Genomic DNA, 19,612 nt, shown 5'->3' on the forward strand with positions numbered 1-19,612 from the left:
ATATTTGGGGAATCTGGGGGTGGAGCCAGCAGCAAGGTTGTGACAAGCACAACTGAACTTTGGGGTCCTGGCCATCACATTTAAAGGGACCACATTCCTTTTAAATGCCTTCCTTCCACTGGAAATAATGGAGACTGGGGTACCTTCTTTTGGAGCTCATAGAATTGAACCCCCTGGCCCAATCTTTTTGAAACTTTGGGGGTTAGAAGAGGCACCAGATGCTATACTGAAAAACTGGGGCCTCTACCTCAAAATACAGCCCTCCCCCAGAGCCTCAGATACCCACAGATCAATTCCCCATATGCCCCCCAGAGAAATCATGGTGTTCCATGTCTGTGAGCCTCCCTGAGCCTGCCTTTGGCGGGGGAGGGCGGGATATAAAAATAAATTTACTTACTTACTTAGAATTCTCCATTATATCCTATAGTGTATGGTTAATTCTGTGCTGGATTGTCACCAAACTAATTCTTTTTATCAAGTGCCATGATCCAGTGAACCTGTTTCAGAGCCCAGATCATCTATTTGAATTCTCTTCTGTACGTGCAGGAAGAAGCCCAGCATCCAGGAGCAGAATTCACTACCTACCTGAGGACTGACCATGTTGCTTCTGTTGGCAATTGATTCTCTTGGATGGGAGGAGGGGGGAACTGAATCCAGTTCACTCACAGCAGATTATTTATTTCCTTACAAGATAATTGCTGATGATCTGTACAAAGAGAGGCTCTTGAGTGCAGCTGCCTGAGCTGCTGCTCAAGAGAAGGCCTGGCTCAGGGCCATGGAAAAGAAGCCAAGATTCTTCATTGTCAGTCTCCCTGTAATCAGCTCAAACGTCAACACTGCAACTGCATTTATTTCACGCTTACTCAAATGACACCAGCCTTCTATGGACTGTGTCTGAAGTGTACGCTTTTACTAGTATCTATGTTATTCAACTTCATTTGTGCTTTAAAAGTCTCCAAAAACAGAAGGGGTATAGTTATGCTATGAAAATTAGTTGAGTTCCTATAATCATCCAGTTTGGGGACAGATGTTCTCCTCTCCCTATCGCAGATGAAATCATTCTTGTGCTGGATGGTGTTGGGGGTGATTCTTTGTCCCAGAGTTGTGTGGGCCACTTCCATGGCAGAGGCGATTTCTGCAGGGGACTTAATGATACTGCCAGGGCAAGGAGCCTTGGCAGGGCCCCACATACTGATGGTGCTGGCCTCCAGATTCCCCAAATTCCTAACAAGAAGCTGGGTTGCAGTTTTTAAATATACAAATAAACGGTTCAGTCCCCCCTTATTCCCATGTCTTTGGCTAACTGGGGTCTGCTGTACTGCTATACCACCTTTGCAGGTGGCAGAATTGGCCAGCACCTCCCTACCTTGGTTCCAGTCTCCATCCTCCACAGAGAACTGTGTCATGCTGTCTCATCCCCCTGCCATGATACAGCCCCACAAATCCCCATGCTTCCCCCAGGCAGTGGCAGATCTTCCTGACTGCTACCCAGAAGAGTGACTCTGACCCCTGTGGCTACAGAGGGTCTGTCTAAAGCAAGAGTCCCCACTGTGGTGCCTGTGGGTGCCATGGCTCTCCTGAAGCCCACTAAGTGTTTTTAGCAAGTGAGCGGGGCCATGTTTGGCTTTGGCCCAGCAAGTCTTCCGACTGGCCATTGAAAATTTGATTGCTTGTGTAGATTTTGTTAAATATCGGTTTGGCAGCAACTGCCACTATAGCCAAAGGGTCTTTCACTACGTAGGATCTTTCACGATATGACTGAAGATAAAGCTGTTGCAGCCATTGTATGGTAGGCTCTGCTTCTCGTGGCTGCCAGTTTGTAGCAGAATGTTGTGTCAGAATTTAAAAGGTGCCTGCAGGCTCAAAAAGGTTGGGGGACCTGGTCTAAAACACCCATTGTCAGAACAAGCCACAGATGTATACATTATCACTTTTCTAAATACGTGATGAGTGGTGCAATACAAAATTGCAGCCCATATTTTCTGGCCAATAAAGCATATGACCCACAATGGTGATGCCATATAATAGAAAACAATGTGGCTAACCAGGAACAATTTGTTGTATAAATTGGCTCTTTACTGTATAATAAAATGTGGTCTTTCCATTGTGATCTAGTCTCTTAAGGTCTTTACATCTTGTTCTTTCATTTATTAATGAGAAGCTCCTTCAACTGGAGGTCCCAAGCCTTACAATAAAATAACAGTGCAGATATCAACAATAGCTACAGAATAACAATAAAAGAAAACTGTACCCCTGATAAAATTACAGAATTGTCAGATTAATACTTTAGCAGGAGACTGTTGCAAAAGATATAATAGACAAGAATTTGGCCACAGATCATGTTAACTGCAGGCCTAGTGTCCGACTGCAAAAAATAAACTACCTGCAGTTCAATGGAAAATTGATATTTGTTCAAAATGGGGGAAATACCGTGTTCTCACAATGATGACCACTAGACATGAAATAATAAAATGTGATCAGTGGTCTCAATCATACCGAAGGCACAACAACAGAGGGGTCCAGAGAATGGAATATTAGCAAATTGCTCCTTTGGCTCTGCAGTGGGCAAAGCATTCAGTTCACTCAGAGCTTTTTTTCAGGAAAAAGAAGTGCCGGAAGTCTCAAGTCAGAAATGAAGAAGAAACACATGGATGCCTCTCATGAACTTTAAACTTTTTTTTGAGAATTGTTTCCTTAAAGAAGTTCCAGAACTATGTTCCGCCACGTTCCCCCTGGGGGGAAAAAAGCCCTACGTCTACCTAGCATAAATGCACGGTGATTGCTAGGAGCAGTAAGATACCTTAAATATGGAGGAAGAGTTACGGGGGAGGGTTTTTTGTCTTGTTCTTTGGTTACTGACTTCTAGTAGAGATCTTGCCTTTACATACTCGTGTTACAGTACAGATAAGAACAACCAGTTTATATTTGAAAATTTGCTTGGACAAATGGAGGGCACCAAGGGACTGCTGAACTTCCAGCTACGACCTTCTAAACCATGCCATTTCAGAGAGTCCTCCCAACTTTTAGGAGCAGGTTTTGGAAGGGTGAGGAACTTCAGCAGGAAGAGGCATCAGAAAACCCTTTGCAGAATACCATACTACTTCTTTGATCCAAACCCCTGTATTTTTGCTAAGATTTACAACAAGCTGGCTTTTGAATAGAACTAGGATATAAATGACCCCACAATGAGCATACCAAGTGAAGGCCTACGATTAGTCAAAGCAGGCCCAGAATTTTAGCCTTTGAGTGCAATACCTTTTCTGCATCATATATTTTGAGAAGACACTCTGCTGTGGGGGAGACATCCTCACTTCTCTTTTCCTTTCTCTCTCTCTACCTTCCTTGCAGATAGATAAATGGTTCTGTAGTAGACTGTGTTGTCTTCTGACAACATAAAAAATAAATTTAAAAAACTAGATCCTTAAATAGTGAGCATGGGAAGGAAAGAGGAAGCTTAGAGCATTTGACATTACTTACATCACAAAATATCCAGTAAATACCTTCCACATTTGCATAATGCAGTAGATGCTCACAGTAGTTGCCATCCTAAGAACAATTTTACTCTGATTAAGATACGACATGCTAGTCATTAATTTCCCAAAGATATGCAATAATGTGATCTGAGTGCTCAGAAAACACAACAGAAGTATACTTTTGAAAGAAACCATAAGGCCTGTTCAACACAAGAGAAAGAATTTCATATTACTGAACAATAAACAGATCTAAGGAAAAACTTCATATTCCACAGAATTTATACACAGCAAAAGAAATTAACATCATTTAGTCCTGTATCATCAATAAGTCCCCAGAGTCTTCTTGTGGGCTCACCATGCCACAGATTACTCCACCCACTGTAGTCACCAAGGAACCACCTAACCCTTCTAAGATAACACCAGTGCTATATTGGAATCTGATGTTTACTGCTGTAAACATCTTCACTTCCTTGTCGTTGTTCAACATTCAGTAACTTTGAATTTTCTTTTTTCCAAAATAAAAAATTCAAATAAAAAAAGCTCTTAAAATGCCACCTGGGCAACATTTTCCTACCAGAAGGCCCCATTGAATTTTGATGGATTTAAATATGTTTAGGATTGGGTTGTAATCCTTACAACCATTCTGCAACTTCAAGAAGAAAAACACAGGGAAGGCTACTACAATAATTCCCTGGTGAGAAATACTATGTGTTAACATGTGTCCATTTGTCACCTTTGATAGCTACAACAAAATCTGATGAACTACAGGGCATGCAAGCTATTTTCCCTGTTACAATAAGGGCATTTTTAAAAAAAACTTAGAAAACGAAAGCTGCAAAACACAATTTTTAATGTTATCTACAGGATATGTTGCTGTTCTAATGTTAGTAATTCTATGAAACAATACGGGAACATTCACAAGTCCAGACCACAGAACTATATAGCACAAAAGTGGTATCAACAGTCAATGGGGGTTAAGGACACCACAGTTCATCAATGCTTAGATTCCTTGGCTGATAAGCAGTAACTAAAACCTAATCTACATGATACACTTACCATGTTTTTGGTTGGTGATATCATGACTTTGGCACGAGTACTTGCCCTAAGTGTTGATCATTGCAATCAGTAATATGTATTGTATAGTAGAAAGGATATCCTGTGACTCACTGGTAACTTCTAAATGAAGTTGTTCCTCTCATGCTTCATGCAGGTAATCTCCCTTCAGTGGCAGTTGTTTATTAGAGCGAATGGGGCAGTGCCCTGCCAACTCAGGCTGTTCTCCTAGCCCGTCCTGCCTGTCTCTTCCTTTCTCTCCTTACAGCCCAAGGGCCTCTAAGTGGGATCTAGGTGTCCCCTAGAATTATCACTCATCTCCAGACTACAGAAACCAATTCCCATGAAGAAAATGGAGAGTGGACTCTAAAGCATTGTACCCACTGAGATCCCTGTCCTCCCCAGGCTCCATCTCCAAATCTCTAGTTGTTGTCCAACCTTGATCCGGCAAACTCCCCCCCCCCACCCTACCTCTGCCTCTTATTGAAAAATCCTCTTGTGTAGGAGAAACACCAAGGACAGAACAGTCAATAGGAGGGATTTTTGCTGGCTTCCTCTCAACTGTAGTCACCCATATGGTGTGCTTCTTTCCCATGTGGCTCCCCCAACTCTCAGCATAACCTTTTTGTCACTTGAAGGGAGAGGAAGCAGATAAAAGAGGAAAAACACTCACCTCAGTACTTTACACTGGTGGTGCATAAGATTCAAATCAGCACATTTGAAGTTTTCTCTTATTAACTTGGTAATGATGTCCCTAAATTGGACTTTTGTGTCATGAGCTCCCTTCCTGTTACACTAGAACTAAGGACACAAATTCACAAACATTTATCCTAAATAAATCTCTTCTTGATGTTTGCCATTGACTTTAAAAATAAGGGGGGGGGACTCCTAATGCTCAGAGATACAGTACAATAATTGTCAAAACAATTGCAACCCAACATTAAGCATTTTTGATCTGGGGTTGCATGCTGAGGTAAATCTAAACTAATTTAAATACATGCCCAGAAATAGTTCAGATTTAAAGAAATACGGTTGAGAGTGGAAGATTTTATGTTTTCCCCATTTATTGTACAAAATAAAGTGGACCTGCAAAACATTTATATTGTTGACATTTTAGATTGCAGTCTTTGATCAATTTATCAAATGGAAGGTGTATTATTTCAGGTGTTTCAGACAGAACTTAAATAGTTTTAAAATGAATGAGAAAAGGTATGTGCATGCTTTTTTTATGTGGAAAGAAACAAAGGACACAGGCCTGTTACACTTCAAAGAGAAAGTGCAGGGGAAATCTGGCCTTCTGAGGTAATTCTACATTTGGGTGGCTTTCTACAGTCTGTGTGGGACTGGCAGATACAGCCTAGGAATTAAGAGTTTGGTTTACCTGGCAGGCTGTCAAATTCTCCTTTGGGAAGATTTCAGTTGGCTAACACACTGACAGAATTTCTCTGGCTCATACTGATGAATTATCAGCTTCATGGAAAACAGGTCTCTTTCTTTAAAGGACTAAGAATGCATAGAATTTTTCCAAACATTTTCTCAAATTGCTAATTAATGTGACTGATTGCTATTTTTTTTAAAAAATCCTTCTCTTGGGGAAAATCAGAGCTTAACTCTGATCATACCTCCCAATATCTTTAATTAAAATCAGCCATTGGGAAATCTATTTGGATTAATGCAGTAGTCCTGAGAAAGAGGGAGAGGGGTTAATCCTTGGCACTTGTGCCATTTCCTTAAACAAAATAATCTCTCCTCAAACTATTAGACTTTTCAGGTGAAAAAAGTTACCTAAGTTCCCCCTTTAGGCCTAGTGATTCCTTGGAAAGGTCAATTTCTATCTCTGAATTAGTTGGGGGGGGGGGAGGAGGGTGTATGTCAAAATTCATGTGTCTTCAACAACTGCATACCAAGCAAAAAGTTAGCAAGTTAACATTTTTGCCACCAAGTGTCTCTATACTAGCTCTCACCAAGGGCAGCTCCAAAGATCTCTACATGGAAGATAAAGAGCCTCATAACAACAGCCAATGTATACATATAAACACCTTGAATGGTTTGCCTTGATCCTGTGCAGTTCCCTACTCTCCTAAACCAGTGCTACAAACCAGATGCCACTGCAGGCTGTTTCAATCAACTTCAGTACAGAAATCATGTGAAATCAATTTAAGTGTATATACTAGGCATGGGCACAAATTGAAGCACGAACTGCGATTCATGCTTAAAATGGGTGATTCGTGGTTCATTATGAATTGGTTCGGGGGATCTTCCTTGCATGCCACAACATGCCCAGTGTGATAACGTTCCCCAGAAGTGACATTATTGTGCCAGGGGGACACTCTATTGGGTGTTTTATATTGCCACCTGGCTTGTGAGATGCCCTGAGCCTGCTTGGTGGGGAGGGCAGGATATAAATCTAATAAACTAAACCTATCACTTTGGAAAAACTCTATGGTTATTGGTTTTTCCCCAAGCGACAGAGCATCCCCCAGCGACATGTCCGGTGCAATAACATCACTTCCAGGTGCCGTCATCATGCCAGGCACGTCGCAGCACGCCTGTACTTTCTAGCCCTCTTGGCGGCCGTTCCATGCCTTCCTGAAATGAATGAACCACAAATTGTTTGGGAAATTTAAAAAAAGCACTAAAAAACCCAAACCACCAAATCAGATAATCCAAATGAACCACCATTTTTGTGTTCCATGCCCATTCCTAAACTGGTATTTGCTCACAGGACCACAATCTGGCATGGGCTTTGTTGTGCAGTTCTATCCTAACACATGATCATTACACACCCCCTAGCAAATTTCTGTAAATGGAACCACTGTAAAGAAGTGGTATGATCTGAGTAATAGTTTGGTGATTCATGTGGAGGGTTCAGTCCATACCACATGGCTTCTACAGAATCAGTTACCTTATAACAGGCATTATTTGGCAAAGAAATGTAAGAGCAATCCCATATATACACACAGTTGTGTAAAGCCAGGCTTTCAGCTATTCCTGTGGAAAGCACATTTTATATATATATGGGTTTATAAAAATGAGTGGCTGCTATGTCATTATATACCGACATTAATGTAATTGTAAAGAAAAAATACAATATATGTTTAGCTGAAGGTACAGTCCTCTCAGATTTGCCCAAATGCTTACGCAAGAGTTCTGACTAATCTGATTTTGCGGGCCACTACATTGTCATGAGATTTCATGGATGTATATACTCTGGACATGAAGGGGCAACAGCTACTTTGCAGCTTGACTCCAAAACAGATGCCCTAATGTGGTCACTTGAGAAATAGTTTCACGTAATATTTCACACACGTGCCCCAGTTTCTGGCTAAACCCACCCCGGTTAAGTCAAATATAGCCCATGGAAATTGAAAAAACCTATTAAGCTTTATTTAAAATATAAATTAAACATTTCTAATCGTTTTAAACCAGGTTCTTTAAACTTTGTTATTAACAGTGTTTTAGTGCCACCTATAGGTCACCAAAAGCAACCGCGGTAACATATTGAAGTAACAAAAGCTGTTTGTCAAAACGTTGATCTTGAAGGTTTACAAAAAGGGCTCTGCCATATGCAATCAGAAGTTAAACACCTGGCCTGGTTTTAAATACTCCAACTCCAGTAATGGGTTACAGCAGTGAAGACAGATGATGTACCAGCTCATGCTGGTTCATACTTTAAAATCCAAATTAAAGAAAAAAAATTAACTGAAATGCTGAACAATGTTTAAATTGTACTCAGACAACATCTCATAATTTTACAAGTTTGGGGGAAGGTTACAGGAAGTAGTCCAAGAAAAAACAAAAAGTTGTACACTTCCATACAAATTCTCTCTCAAATGAAGTGATTAATGGAAATGGTTAATACCTCTACAAATATTCTTCTTGAGAAGCTTTAGCAGAATTGCATCCTGAAACTGCAAAGCCAGCTGTAAACCTGAAGTCAACTGACTGAGGTGCATGTAACTATGCTTAAGATCAGGCTCCATGCTATTTGGAAACACCCAAGCACTTACTACCTTTGCTTACCCACCAAGATGGATGGCAGTGTTAGTTAGCCAACAAATTTGTCCAAATACAACTATGTAATTGATGTGAAGAAACTTTGTATAAAACAAAAGACCAATAACAAAATTGGTACAAGCTTGAGTCCTACTAATTGGGCATATGACACAGACCATGTCACCATCATTTGCAAGATGACTCATGCAGCATGGAACCCAGCATTCTTGCGCTTCAGTACCTCATTCTGAACACCGACAGGAAGGATCCAGGGTCTGCAATCTGTTGATTGTTTGCAAATCTTCACTAGGCTTAAAATAAATATTTTGGACAATTTCAGCAACTCTGAATTTTTCCATGTCTCCACTGCATGTCAAAAAAATTAGTTAAATATATTAATCATCTCTAAAGGCACCAAAATGCACCCAATGTTTTGAAATCAGTTCTTTCTCTCCTACTACAGAGGCAGCTGATGAGAGACAATTGTGCATCTGCTTAGATTCTGCTTCCCCATCTTTCATGGATAGCACAGTTGACCAGATGACCATCAGCACTTAACCAACTCCTTGTTTGTGGGAGGTGCCGAGACTTCTTCACCACACATAAACTGTTCCTAAATTTAAAAACAAAAAGATAGGGTTCACAATTTTTCAATGACACCATCAGCCTCCTATGTGACTAATGAAGAAGAAAACATGGATTATAAACAGAATAGAATAAAATTACACTGAAAGCATGCTGCTCCTCAAATAATTACATGTGTTAATTTGAGACTAGCACTGATAGTATACTGACATAACATGTCTGCATCTGTTTAATATGCCGTGTTAATGAAGAAACACGTCCAAAAAGACTGGAACTCTGCAAATATTTTTTTTAAAAACTACTGCTTATCTAATCCCAACTCTTCCCTGTCATAATAGTATAACCGGTAGCCCAAAAATATTTTAAAATATCTGGGATTAATAATATAATAATAATAAATTTATTCTTATATCCTGCCCTCCCCGCCGAAGCGGGCTCAGGGCGGCTCACATAACATGGTTTACACCATGATTACACTAAAATCCATCAATACATTAAAACAATTAAAATAGTTAGATACAATTCAGCTTAAGTTAATTAACAATTAAAATTTATCAAATATAAATTAAATTAAAGCGCCACAGTTCAGAATGTGTATAGGATGGCTAGGTGTCATCTCCGGGTGCCGTCTTAAATGCGAGTTGACAGAGGGTGGTTTTGCAAGCCCTGCGAAATTGATTTAGGTCTCGCAGGGCTCGCACCTCCTCTGGTAGTTGGTTCCACCATTTGTGGGCCATTGTGGAGAAGGCCTGCTCCCTAGTTGCCTTCGATCTGGCCTCTCTTGGTCCAGGGATTCGTAGTAGGTTTTGAGAGCTAGATCTCAGTGCTCTCTGGGGAACATATGGAGAGAGGCGGTCCCTAAGGTAGGCAGGTCCTCGGCCATAGGATTACAGCTGTAATCCTATGCATGTTGACTCAGGAACTCTTGTCAAACTTACTTTCAGAAAAGCATTGGTTTGGGTTGTAAGCTATGGAACACAACTGAATTTCAGGGGAAATCAGACTGGCTTAGGTTTGATACGCCAATTTATTAAAAAAAGACAATGCAGACATGAAGAAAATATCATCTGCACAACTTCTGGAGTGTCAAGATAATATTGACTATTGCTGTAGCACCATACAACATTCAAGCATTAAAGGATCTTAAAATGTGTGTGCTTGAGCAAACATAAAAAAGCCACCCTCCCCAAACAAAACAAGCCTACAAAAGGTGTCCACTCCTCACCTTGTCATAGATTACTTTCACTATGAGTGAACAACTAGGGCAGGTGGCCACATCTTCACCATTCTCCAGATCTTCCTGAAATAATACAAAAGGCATTATCAGCCTGATGGACCAGGCAAAACCCAGGCTATCTGTGTAAACTGTGACAACACAAGAGGGAACTAGGGTCAAATTAAGATAGTTCTCCTTCATTCTTGATGCAGCAGAGTACTTTGGGGTTCATGATGGAGTGTCAGTACATTTAATTCTTCATCAAATGCTGGGCCCAAAACTTAGAGCACAAGAGCATGCAGAAGCAAAGCAGGAAAGGACCAAAGCAAGAGCAACAGTCTCAGAGGAAACAGCCAACAATTCAGTGTGCCCCCAAACTGAAAGGCATTTCTTGAAGACAACTATGCAGGTTAGAGGCAGTCCTAAATCAGACACTGCTTCAGTAGCCCTCACCCCCTCTACCCCACATTTTCAGCAGCACCCTCTGCAGGAGATCACAGCAATTCTGTTACTATAATATATATCCTGATACTATATTTACTCAAAAAGAAGACAACTCTGCCTGTAAAATAACTCCCCCTAAAAATTACATTAAAAGTTTTATTTCTACTGAACATAAGTGTAGCTCATATGTACATCTAAGACATTCCCCTCTTTTTCTTTTTGATGGCATATCTGGGGGCAGGGGGAGAACTAGCATTGGAGAAAATATTGTAATTTTTAGAGTGCATTACTACAATTCAATTTGCATGAAGGCAGTTCAGCAATATCAGTTGGGCAAACGCAGCAGCACTTATGACCCATGTTACACTAGTGCTGAGGAGCAGCACCAACTACCACTTCACTTCTGGGATAAATTCAAGATTCTGGGACTGCCATCTGAAGCTTTCTAGACTAGAACATAAGATCAGAATACCTTCAGAAATGTCCCATTTCATGTAGATTCAAGACAATTCTCTGTGATAGCTTCCTGCTTGAGCAATGTTCTTCACCCATCCCCACCTCACACTACTAGTTCTCTTTTGGCCCTTTTCCTAAGAGTCAAAAATGGCATTGCAGATTCAGATTTTATTGTGCCATTTGTTGCTGTTCTTTTGCTGATTTGTTTCTCCATCAGCAAACTGTAGAACTGATAGCTCCCAGCTGGACTACAGTAGAAGAGCCCTTGAGCAGGTTTGGTGATATTTAGTAAAAACATCCTAAGAGGCTCAGAGAAGTGAAAAAGGAAGGAAAGTGACTGGAAGGACCCTTGACTGTGGAATGAACTGTGGTATAACTACCTTGTTACACTCATCTATACATCAGCCAGTTTGGTGTAGTGGTTAAGTGTGAGGACTCTTATCTGGGAGAACCGGGTTTGATTCCCCACTCCTCCACTTGCACCTGCTAGCATGGCCTTGGGTCAGCCATAGCTCTGGCAGAGGTTGTCCTTGAAAGGGCGGCTGCTGTGAGAGCCCTCTCCAGCCCCACCCATCTCACAGGGTGTCTGTTGTGGGGGAGGAAGGTAAAGGAGATTGTGAGCCGCTCTGAGACTCCTCGGAGTGGAGGACGGGATATAAATCCAATATCTTCTTCTTCTTCTATCTTCTTCTACTAAGCAACAGATATATGAAGGAGAATTTGGGGGGAGGCTGTGTATTAATTTCTTCAGGTTCAGATTTGTTTGATTTTGCATTTTAGATTTGCTTTTTATTTTTGGTGTGAATTACTGTTTTGAGACTAGGGGTTGGAGTTTCAGATTACATTAAAATTATAACTTTACCTGTGAAGCGGAAGAAGGAGAATAGAGAATAAAAGGTGCTTAAAGTGGAGTGGTTGTTGGTTATTTATGTTTTTTAAGTAATCTTACTGTTATTGTCTGTCACAATTTTATGGGGGTTCTCTGTTTAATTTTAACTTTAATTTATGTTTTTGTAGTATTTCTACAAAGACAATTATGTTAGAAATGTTAAGTGTTAAAAAAGTCACCTTGTGGATGGAGAAATAGATGAAGAAATAGAGCAGATGGAGCTCATATACCATTAACAGCTGCAAAGAAAAAGAATTTTGAGCAAGGGCTGTTTTTCTATCCTCTCCTGCATCATCATACTCCTTGCACATGGTATTTTATTTAGAAAATCAGCTAATGTTTCATAGGTTACTGCAAAGCTTTTGGCTATGTGAATTATGAAAAGCTATGGTTGTTTTCAAAAGAAATGGGTGTGCCACAACATTTGACTGTTTTGATGTACAACCTGTAATCCGGACAAGAAGCCACAGTTAGCAGGCCTCATTTTGGGCAGGAGCTCACAGAAGCTGATTTCCAGAACCTCTAAATTTTATTGTGCTCTTTCTTTCTTACCTCCCCATCCCATACTTGCTTCTGGGCTCCATTGTTCAGACCCCCTGTGAGAATTTTGCTGAACTCTTAAGATTTGACAAACTTTCTAATATTTCACCCCTCAAAAATGGGAAAATAGCCAAAACATATCAAACAGACATTTGGAAATCTTCATCATGCCACTGTGGCCAGGAGGAAGTAATATTAAAAGTATGATGGGAGTAAGGTTTTATAATGACAATTATAATTTAATTTTACAATAGATGCTGAATTGATATAATTTAGTACACCTTCCAGTGATGTCAGGAATGTGTGGCATATGCAAATGAGTTGTGCTAATGAGCTCCAGCACCTCTTTTTCTATTTTGTAAATTTAATTTAATTTGCAATTTATACGCCGCCCTATCCCGCAAAGCGGGCTCAGGGCGGCTTACATTAAAACATTGCAAAAACAATAAATAAAAAACAAAAACAATATCAAATTAAACACAATGAATTTAAAATCTCATAAACATAATACATACAGATTAAAATAGAGGACTATAACTCCAACAATAGTACAGCCAGAAAAGACCCCTGACTTTTAGGACAGAATATGGAGAAAGAGAATGGTTTCCAGTTGGCAAAAGTGTCAGAATGTATTTTATCACCCTATCTCTTCAGTTTATATGCTGAACATATCATACGGAAAGCTGGGTTAGATTTAGATAAAGGTGGAGTGAAAACTGCTGGAAGGAACATTAACAATTTGAGATATGCAGATAGCACCACATTACTAGAAGAGAACAGTGAAGCCTTAAAATGACTAGTGTTGAAGGATAAAGCAGAAAATGGCAGAACAGGATTACAGCTCAAGATGACAAAAGTAATGCATGCTGGGGAATTACAAAAATTCAAGGTTAACAATAAATAAACTGAAATTATTTTAAGGTTTCTATTCCTTGGCTTCATCATCAACCAAAAATGAGACTGCAACCAAGAAATCAGAAGGAGACTGAGACTGGGAAGGGCTGCCATGAAGAAGCTAGAAAAGATTCTTAAGTGTAGGGATGTGTTGCTGGTGACCAAGATCAAGTTAACTCACACCATGGTATTCCTTGTTACTATGGTCGGGTGTGACAGCTAGCTAATGGAGAAAACTGACAGGAGCAAAAATGACTAAACTGAGTCAATTGTACTTCGCTCATATTATGAGAGGAAAATATAGTAATGCTAAGAAACGTTGAAGGCTGTAGGAAAAGAGTAAGAGCCAACATAAAATGGATTGACTCAGTCAAAGAAGCCACGTACCTCAGTTTGAGCAAGGCTGTTAACAACAGGGTGCTCTGGAGAATGTTAATTCATCAGGTCGCCAGTTGCCATAACGCAGAAGTAACTTGACAACACTTGATGCACACACACATTTATTTTATTTAGATTATTTACAAAGCTCAGACATGCTTGAAGGTGGACATATGGCCACGCTCACAATACCCTATGACTTGGACACAGTGCTTTAGTATGCATGGCTACACAATATTAAATCCCACCAGTTTACGTGTCACCTAAGTTCTGCTCACGGTCTGAGTTCGATTCCGGCAGAAGCTGACTTCAGGTAGTCTGCTCGAGGTTGACTCAGCCTTCAGAGGTCGGCAAAATGAGTACTCAGCTTGCTGGGGGGAAGTGTAGAAGACTGGGGATGGCACTGGCAAACCACCCCGTAAAAAGTCTGCCGTGAAAACGTTGTGAAAGCAACGTAAACCCCAGTGTCGGAAACGACTGGTGCTTGCATAGGGGACTAACTTTACCTTTTTAAACTCCGAAGCAAGCAGTCTTCCTCCGAAGCAAGCAGTCTTCCTTAACCTTCCGCGCCCACCCAAACCTGCTAGATCAGGCTAAACCCCTACCAAACCCACCGCGCCAACCAGCTTTCAGAGTGAAGCTCTGCCAAACCCAGTTTACAGTTTCCAAGTCTAGGCAGCCTGCCGGGAAACACGCAACCATGACCTGAAGGCCGCGGCCTCTAGCGTCCCCTCCCACTACTGGGAAACAGCCTCAGTTCAGGGAGATTCCATTTCGGTGCCAAGGCCCGACAAACCCCCAAGCAATTTACCCGCGTGATGAGGAAGCGGTCTCCACACGGACACGGGTAACTGTAGGTCTCGCTCTCCTCATCGTACTCGAAGTCCTCAATCTCCACTTCATCATGGAAAACGGACATGCCGGGCCGCTCACGCCGCCTTGCCAACGTCCCCCATGCACAGCTTCTCAGAGAACTTCACACATAGCCGCCTACGTAGGCGAATCCACCATCTTTGTTGAGGGTACAAGCTACGCGAAACACCGCACCAATCAGCTTCCAAAGAAATCATGACGCATTTCATTGACGTCTTCCGCTTGAAGCCGACTACAAGCCCGTTCAAAAGGGGATTATCTATGACTGGGCTGGAAAGGATTCGGCCTTGTGGATAATCGTGTCGTGAGGGAAGATCTGTGAGCGGAAAAGGAGGAGGGCGTACTCCTTTGTTGCTGTGTCACTTGCCAAAAAAACAACAAATGAATATCTTGGCCCTCCCCCGAGAGCAAACGAGGACGCTTGAACTTCCGGTGTTTTACCGATGTGTTGGAAGCCTGCAAGGAATGGTCATGCTCTATCCTCGGTTGCCTCTATGGTGGAATTTTATACTTTCCAATGGAATTACTTATGTACTGTACTATCCTAGGCCGCAGCAGCCTGTTAATGACTGAGATGCCACTCAAACATGCTGTTCCTCCTCTCCTGGGGTTAGGGAGGGGAAAAGACTCGGCCGCGCATGCGCCCTTTCCCCAAGCCTGGGTGCGGAGGCCCGGCCTCAGTGTCACGTGATGACCCGCGAGATGCCGGCGTTTGCGCCTTGCAATGCTGGGCAGGAAGTCGCGTGATTGACACCGGCGGCTTTTACTGAGACGGTGCGCAGTGTGGAGGTGTTGATAGCCGGTGGGGGAAGTAAGTGCCGCCCTCGGCAGGGGGAAAGAAAGTGCCCCTTGGGGGAGCAGAAAGCCTCTCCCAGGGTGGGCCTACATTCGAGCCCTGTAGTGTCGTAGAGCCCATCAAAAGCTTTCGAGAGTCGGAGCTTCTTTCGTCAGACTCTTCTGTAATACGATTGGACTCGAATCTCGCTCTTACTGAAAGCCAGCACAGCTATCCGCGGAAACTCTCTTCCAGTGCGGTTTCAGTAGGAGCTGGGTGGTGGGTTCAGACCTTGGACAGTCACTCCCTACCTAGCCTACCTTGTAGGGGTGTGTGTGTGTGTGTCAGGATGAAATGAGGAAGGGGAAACAATATAGACAGCCTTGGATCCTTGGATCCCACTGGGAAGAAAATAAATAAGGTGGTGGTAGAATCTGGTCTCCTTGGTGAGTGGCTCGTTAACCAAAAGCTTCGATCTTGTTTGTGTTTGTTTAGGCCTGTTGGGGGAAGCTTGTAATTCATCAGGGCTTACTTTTTTAGTAAGCACATGCAAGGCTGCCTAGTCTTCAACAACATATTACATGCAAGGCTGCTTGGTAGATCTAGTTTTCAGGTTACCCTCCCTCTTCTCCTTTTACAGAGACCCATTTCCTGCCCCCTCACTGGCTTCCTTCATCAGCCACACCGGAGCAACTAGGGGACCCCTGCTGCTTTATAACTTTGAATGGACCCTCTAAGTCCAGCTTTCTGCCCTCCTTAGCACATGTTGTGCAGATCCTTTTCAGAGTAAGTGTGGCAAGGTGCGTATGATTTGTGGAGACTTCTGTCTTTTTCACAGCTTTGAACTAATGCAGGATCATGTCAGGTACACCTTAAAGACAAGCCTTTTGTTTTCTGCATAGGGGTTACAAGGTCAAGTCTTAAAAGGTAGCTGATTTTTATCGAGCCACAACTCAGAAGGCCTTGACCCTAATTCTGATGTGTCTCACCGATTCATTGGAAGGGATTTTGTGCTGAAGACAATAAGAAGCTTCTTTATTGATAGCTGAACATGAGTGGGAAGAGAAACTTCCAGAGCTGCTCCTAGATATAGAAAAGGACCAGCATGCCACAGTACCTGAAGTTAAGGTGAAAACTGCCATTGGCTTTTGTTTATCGGTTTTATAGTTGAAGTAACCATGATGTCTGTATGGGCCTGTACCTACTTGGTACCTGTTGTGAACTTTGTCACCTATAGGGGCAGACTAGCCACTTGCCCTCATTGTCTGTTGTCACCACCACCTCGAGTAGGATCTGGCTCCCCTCTCTCTGTCTCATGGGTTACCTGAAGTTGACAGCATAGGGAAGTATTACTCTAGCTTGTCAAGTAGCCAAGGCAAGTGAGTAGGAGGACATGTGAAAACCCTCCCTAATTAAACAACTTTTTCTCCTGTTTTACAGGAACATACCTAGGTACACTAAGCAAAACAAAGGAAAGTTGCAAACTAGGCACTTAAAACCCATGGTATAGCAGGTCTTTGTTTGATCCATTATGTGCCCCTGGTGCAACTACAACCATCTTTAGCATCATTCCTCTCTGTCATCCTTCATGGCAAAACACATAGGAGAGAGAGTTCGTTCCCCTTTCCAGACTGCACCTCACTTATACTCTAGGGCTCTTACCCAGCCTGGGTGCCAGATCCTGGGGCTGAAGCTGGCCAGAACATGGACTCTCCATTCAAGAGGTGTTAACACATCAAAGGGCTAGTTGTCTGCCCTGTCAGTTGTAAAGGATTCTCTCTATCCAGAGAGGAACACCTTTCCTAGTCACATAGATGTGAGTGCCTTCTTCGATCACCATAACTGTCGCAGAATCTCTTGCCCCCTGGTTGTCACGCTTCACAGTACAACTCAACCAATCAGAATTCTTAGGGCTGAGCTGTGAGTAGCTAATCCACACCTTTTTTTGGGGGGGGGGGCATGCTCTGAAGCCGTTTGAGAGCTAGGTGATTGTTGGTGGTAGTGTCTCTATGAACTCCAGCCATGTGAAAGGATCTGGAGAGTCTTTGCTCCCGTTTCCAGAAAACAGACAGTGTTTTGTCGGAGCGGGAGTAGCAGAGTGAGGGAGATGACTTGCCCGTCACAGGGCTTCAGGAAAGAAAATCAGGCAGACACGTGCAACTAGTGCCAAAAGGTGTATTAACATATATACACAACAAGTGCTCTCTTGTGCAGTCTATACAATATCACCTCCACGGACAAAGTGCTTCGCCTAACCACCATCTCACAGGGAGAGACCTGTGTGATGCACACACAGATCATATATAGTCCAAGCAGCCAATCCTGGCCGTGCTGACTCAGCAGATTGCATCACTTGGCTTCTGCCGGCTCAAGCCGGTCTGCTGATCAGGTCACTGTGACCTAGCCTGGCAGCTAGATCACCAGCTGTCATACTGTAGCTGTCAGACTGGGTTTATGTAGATTCTTGCTCCAACACACCTCCTAATCTATTTAAACCCAGTGCACCAAAACACTTTACACAGTTTACATACATGTCCACCAGCAACATTACAGTTCATATTTACGTAGCTCGGAACCCTTTCCGGAATTCGTGCAGGAACTCATCATGATTGTAAAACACATCATCGTGTTCCTGTTCAGCCAGCTCTTTCAGACGCTTGGCTTCAGCCTCCTTCTCCCTTGCCTCGCACTCTGCCACCCAGGCTTTCCATTTCTTAGCCTTTTCTTTTAACATTTCCTCAAATCCGGGTGGGTCTGGATTGACAGTCAGAGTGACATAGGGACACTTGTACCTAGCGGGACGTTGGCCTTTGGTGGACCTGGCAGACACCCGTGGCCCTGTGCTTGGACCAGCTTTGTCTTCTTCGGGTTGCTCTGTTCCCACCTCCTGGGCTGGTTGCTCTGCCCCTGTAATTGGGTGTTGAACCTCCTGACTCTCACACTTTACCTCCAGTTCCTGCATTTGAGGCTCTGCCTCCTGACTCTGCTCGTCAGGCTCTGTGCCAGCATTCGGCTCACCTTCTCCAGCCCCACTGGGTGCCACCTCCTGGGCTGGAGTTCTGGGCTGCGCTCCAACATCGTTATCGCTACTTGGCAGCAGGACAAATTGTTTCTGCAAGGAGTGCAACCTTGGCCAGCTGCTTTCTTCATTGAACTGGGCACTCTTACCAAGTGTTATCTTGCTTTTGCTATTGCAGAAACGATAACACCTGGCCCTTGGCTTGTAGCCCAGAAAAATTAGGCTCTCTGCCCGGACATCCCCCTCCCCGCTACTCGTGGAGTGGATGCCAACCCGAGCCCGTGACCCAAAGACTTTTAAAGAACTCAAATCTGGGGTCTTGTTCAACAGTAACCTGTAAGGCACATTTTTCACAGTATTACACCAAACCCTATTTTGCAAAAAAACAGCTGCATGTATGGTTTCTGCCCAATAGGTCATTGGCAGTTGTGCATCCTCTAACATGCAATACATCACATTCTGCAATACAGCCCCATGCCCATTTTCTCGGGGCGTTGCCGGGTTCGTCAGACGGTGGGCGATGCCCTTGTTCTCCAGCCAACGTTTCATCTGGTTAGATAAGAATTCCCCCCCTCTGTCGGTTTGTACAGCTAGGAGATTAACCCCTAATTGTCTCTCCACTGCTTTGACCCACTTGGTGAATGTCTTATACACCTCAGACTTATGCACCATGGTGAAAACCCACGCGTACCTCGTGTGGTCGTCGGTGGCCACCAAGCAGTATCTCCTCCCCGACAGACTCTTTGGCAATGGGCCAATAACGTCTAAATGGACTAGTTCCAGGGCTCGTGTGCTTTCCCTTGAGCTTTCTTTAGCAACAGCACACGCCTTGCTTTTGGTCTTCTTGCAGACCTGGCAATCCAAGTAACATTTGCAAGGATTTACTTTCAAACTAGGCACAAGCTCCAGGGTTTTCTTTAACGCCCTAAATCCGCAGTGCCCAAGTCTCCTATGGAGCAAATGTATACAATTATTGTGCACAGGCTCATTCGACACCTGAGCCACCTGGGCACAATCACTC

The 19,612-nt window shown here is 42.9% G+C and overlaps 2 protein-coding genes across 10 annotated transcripts in view; one reads left to right on the forward strand and one right to left on the reverse strand.

The window, feature by feature from the left end:
- Positions 1 to 7,891: 7,891 nt before the first annotated feature.
- On the reverse strand, positions 7,892 to 14,997 carry DPH3 (diphthamide biosynthesis 3). Its single transcript, XM_060248728.1, has 3 exons — positions 14,736 to 14,997; positions 10,333 to 10,407; positions 7,892 to 9,135 (listed from the first exon to the last, which is right to left on the reverse strand). The coding sequence occupies exons 1-3, from the start codon at positions 14,841 to 14,843 to the stop codon at positions 9,070 to 9,072; spliced, it is 249 nt and encodes an 82-aa protein (XP_060104711.1). The 5' UTR covers positions 14,844 to 14,997; the 3' UTR covers positions 7,892 to 9,069.
- A 77-nt stretch (positions 14,998 to 15,074) lies between these two features.
- OXNAD1 (oxidoreductase NAD binding domain containing 1) overlaps positions 15,075 to 19,612 on the forward strand; it is a 37,847-nt gene continuing 33,309 nt past the window's right edge. The window contains exons 1-3 of one of the 9 annotated variants that reach the window (XM_060248735.1): positions 15,075 to 15,608; positions 16,213 to 16,372; positions 16,475 to 16,700. The gene's annotated coding sequence lies outside the window, so the exon portion shown is untranslated. Of the gene's footprint in view, positions 16,019 to 16,212; positions 16,373 to 16,474; positions 16,701 to 19,612 lie in introns of all 9 variants that reach the window. The other 8 variants (XM_060248734.1, XM_060248731.1, XM_060248737.1 and 5 more) reach the window with 8 other exon arrangements.

This window comes from Heteronotia binoei, chromosome 10 (assembly GCF_032191835.1).
Source record: "Heteronotia binoei isolate CCM8104 ecotype False Entrance Well chromosome 10, APGP_CSIRO_Hbin_v1, whole genome shotgun sequence".
In the NCBI taxonomy this organism is placed as follows: Eukaryota; Metazoa; Chordata; class Lepidosauria; order Squamata; family Gekkonidae; genus Heteronotia; species Heteronotia binoei.

Coding starts and splice junctions, on each gene's coding strand:
- DPH3 (XM_060248728.1), bottom strand. CDS start 14,843: ATGTCCGTTTTCCATGATGAAGTGGAGATTGAGGACTTCGAGTACGAT. Junction 10,408..14,735: donor ACCGCTTCCTCATCACGCGG/GTAAATTGCTTG, acceptor GTATTATTTCAG/GAAGATCTGGAGAATGGTGA. Junction 9,136..10,332: donor TGAAAGTAATCTATGACAAG/GTGAGGAGTGGA, acceptor TTTTAAATTTAG/GAACAGTTTATGTGTGGTGA.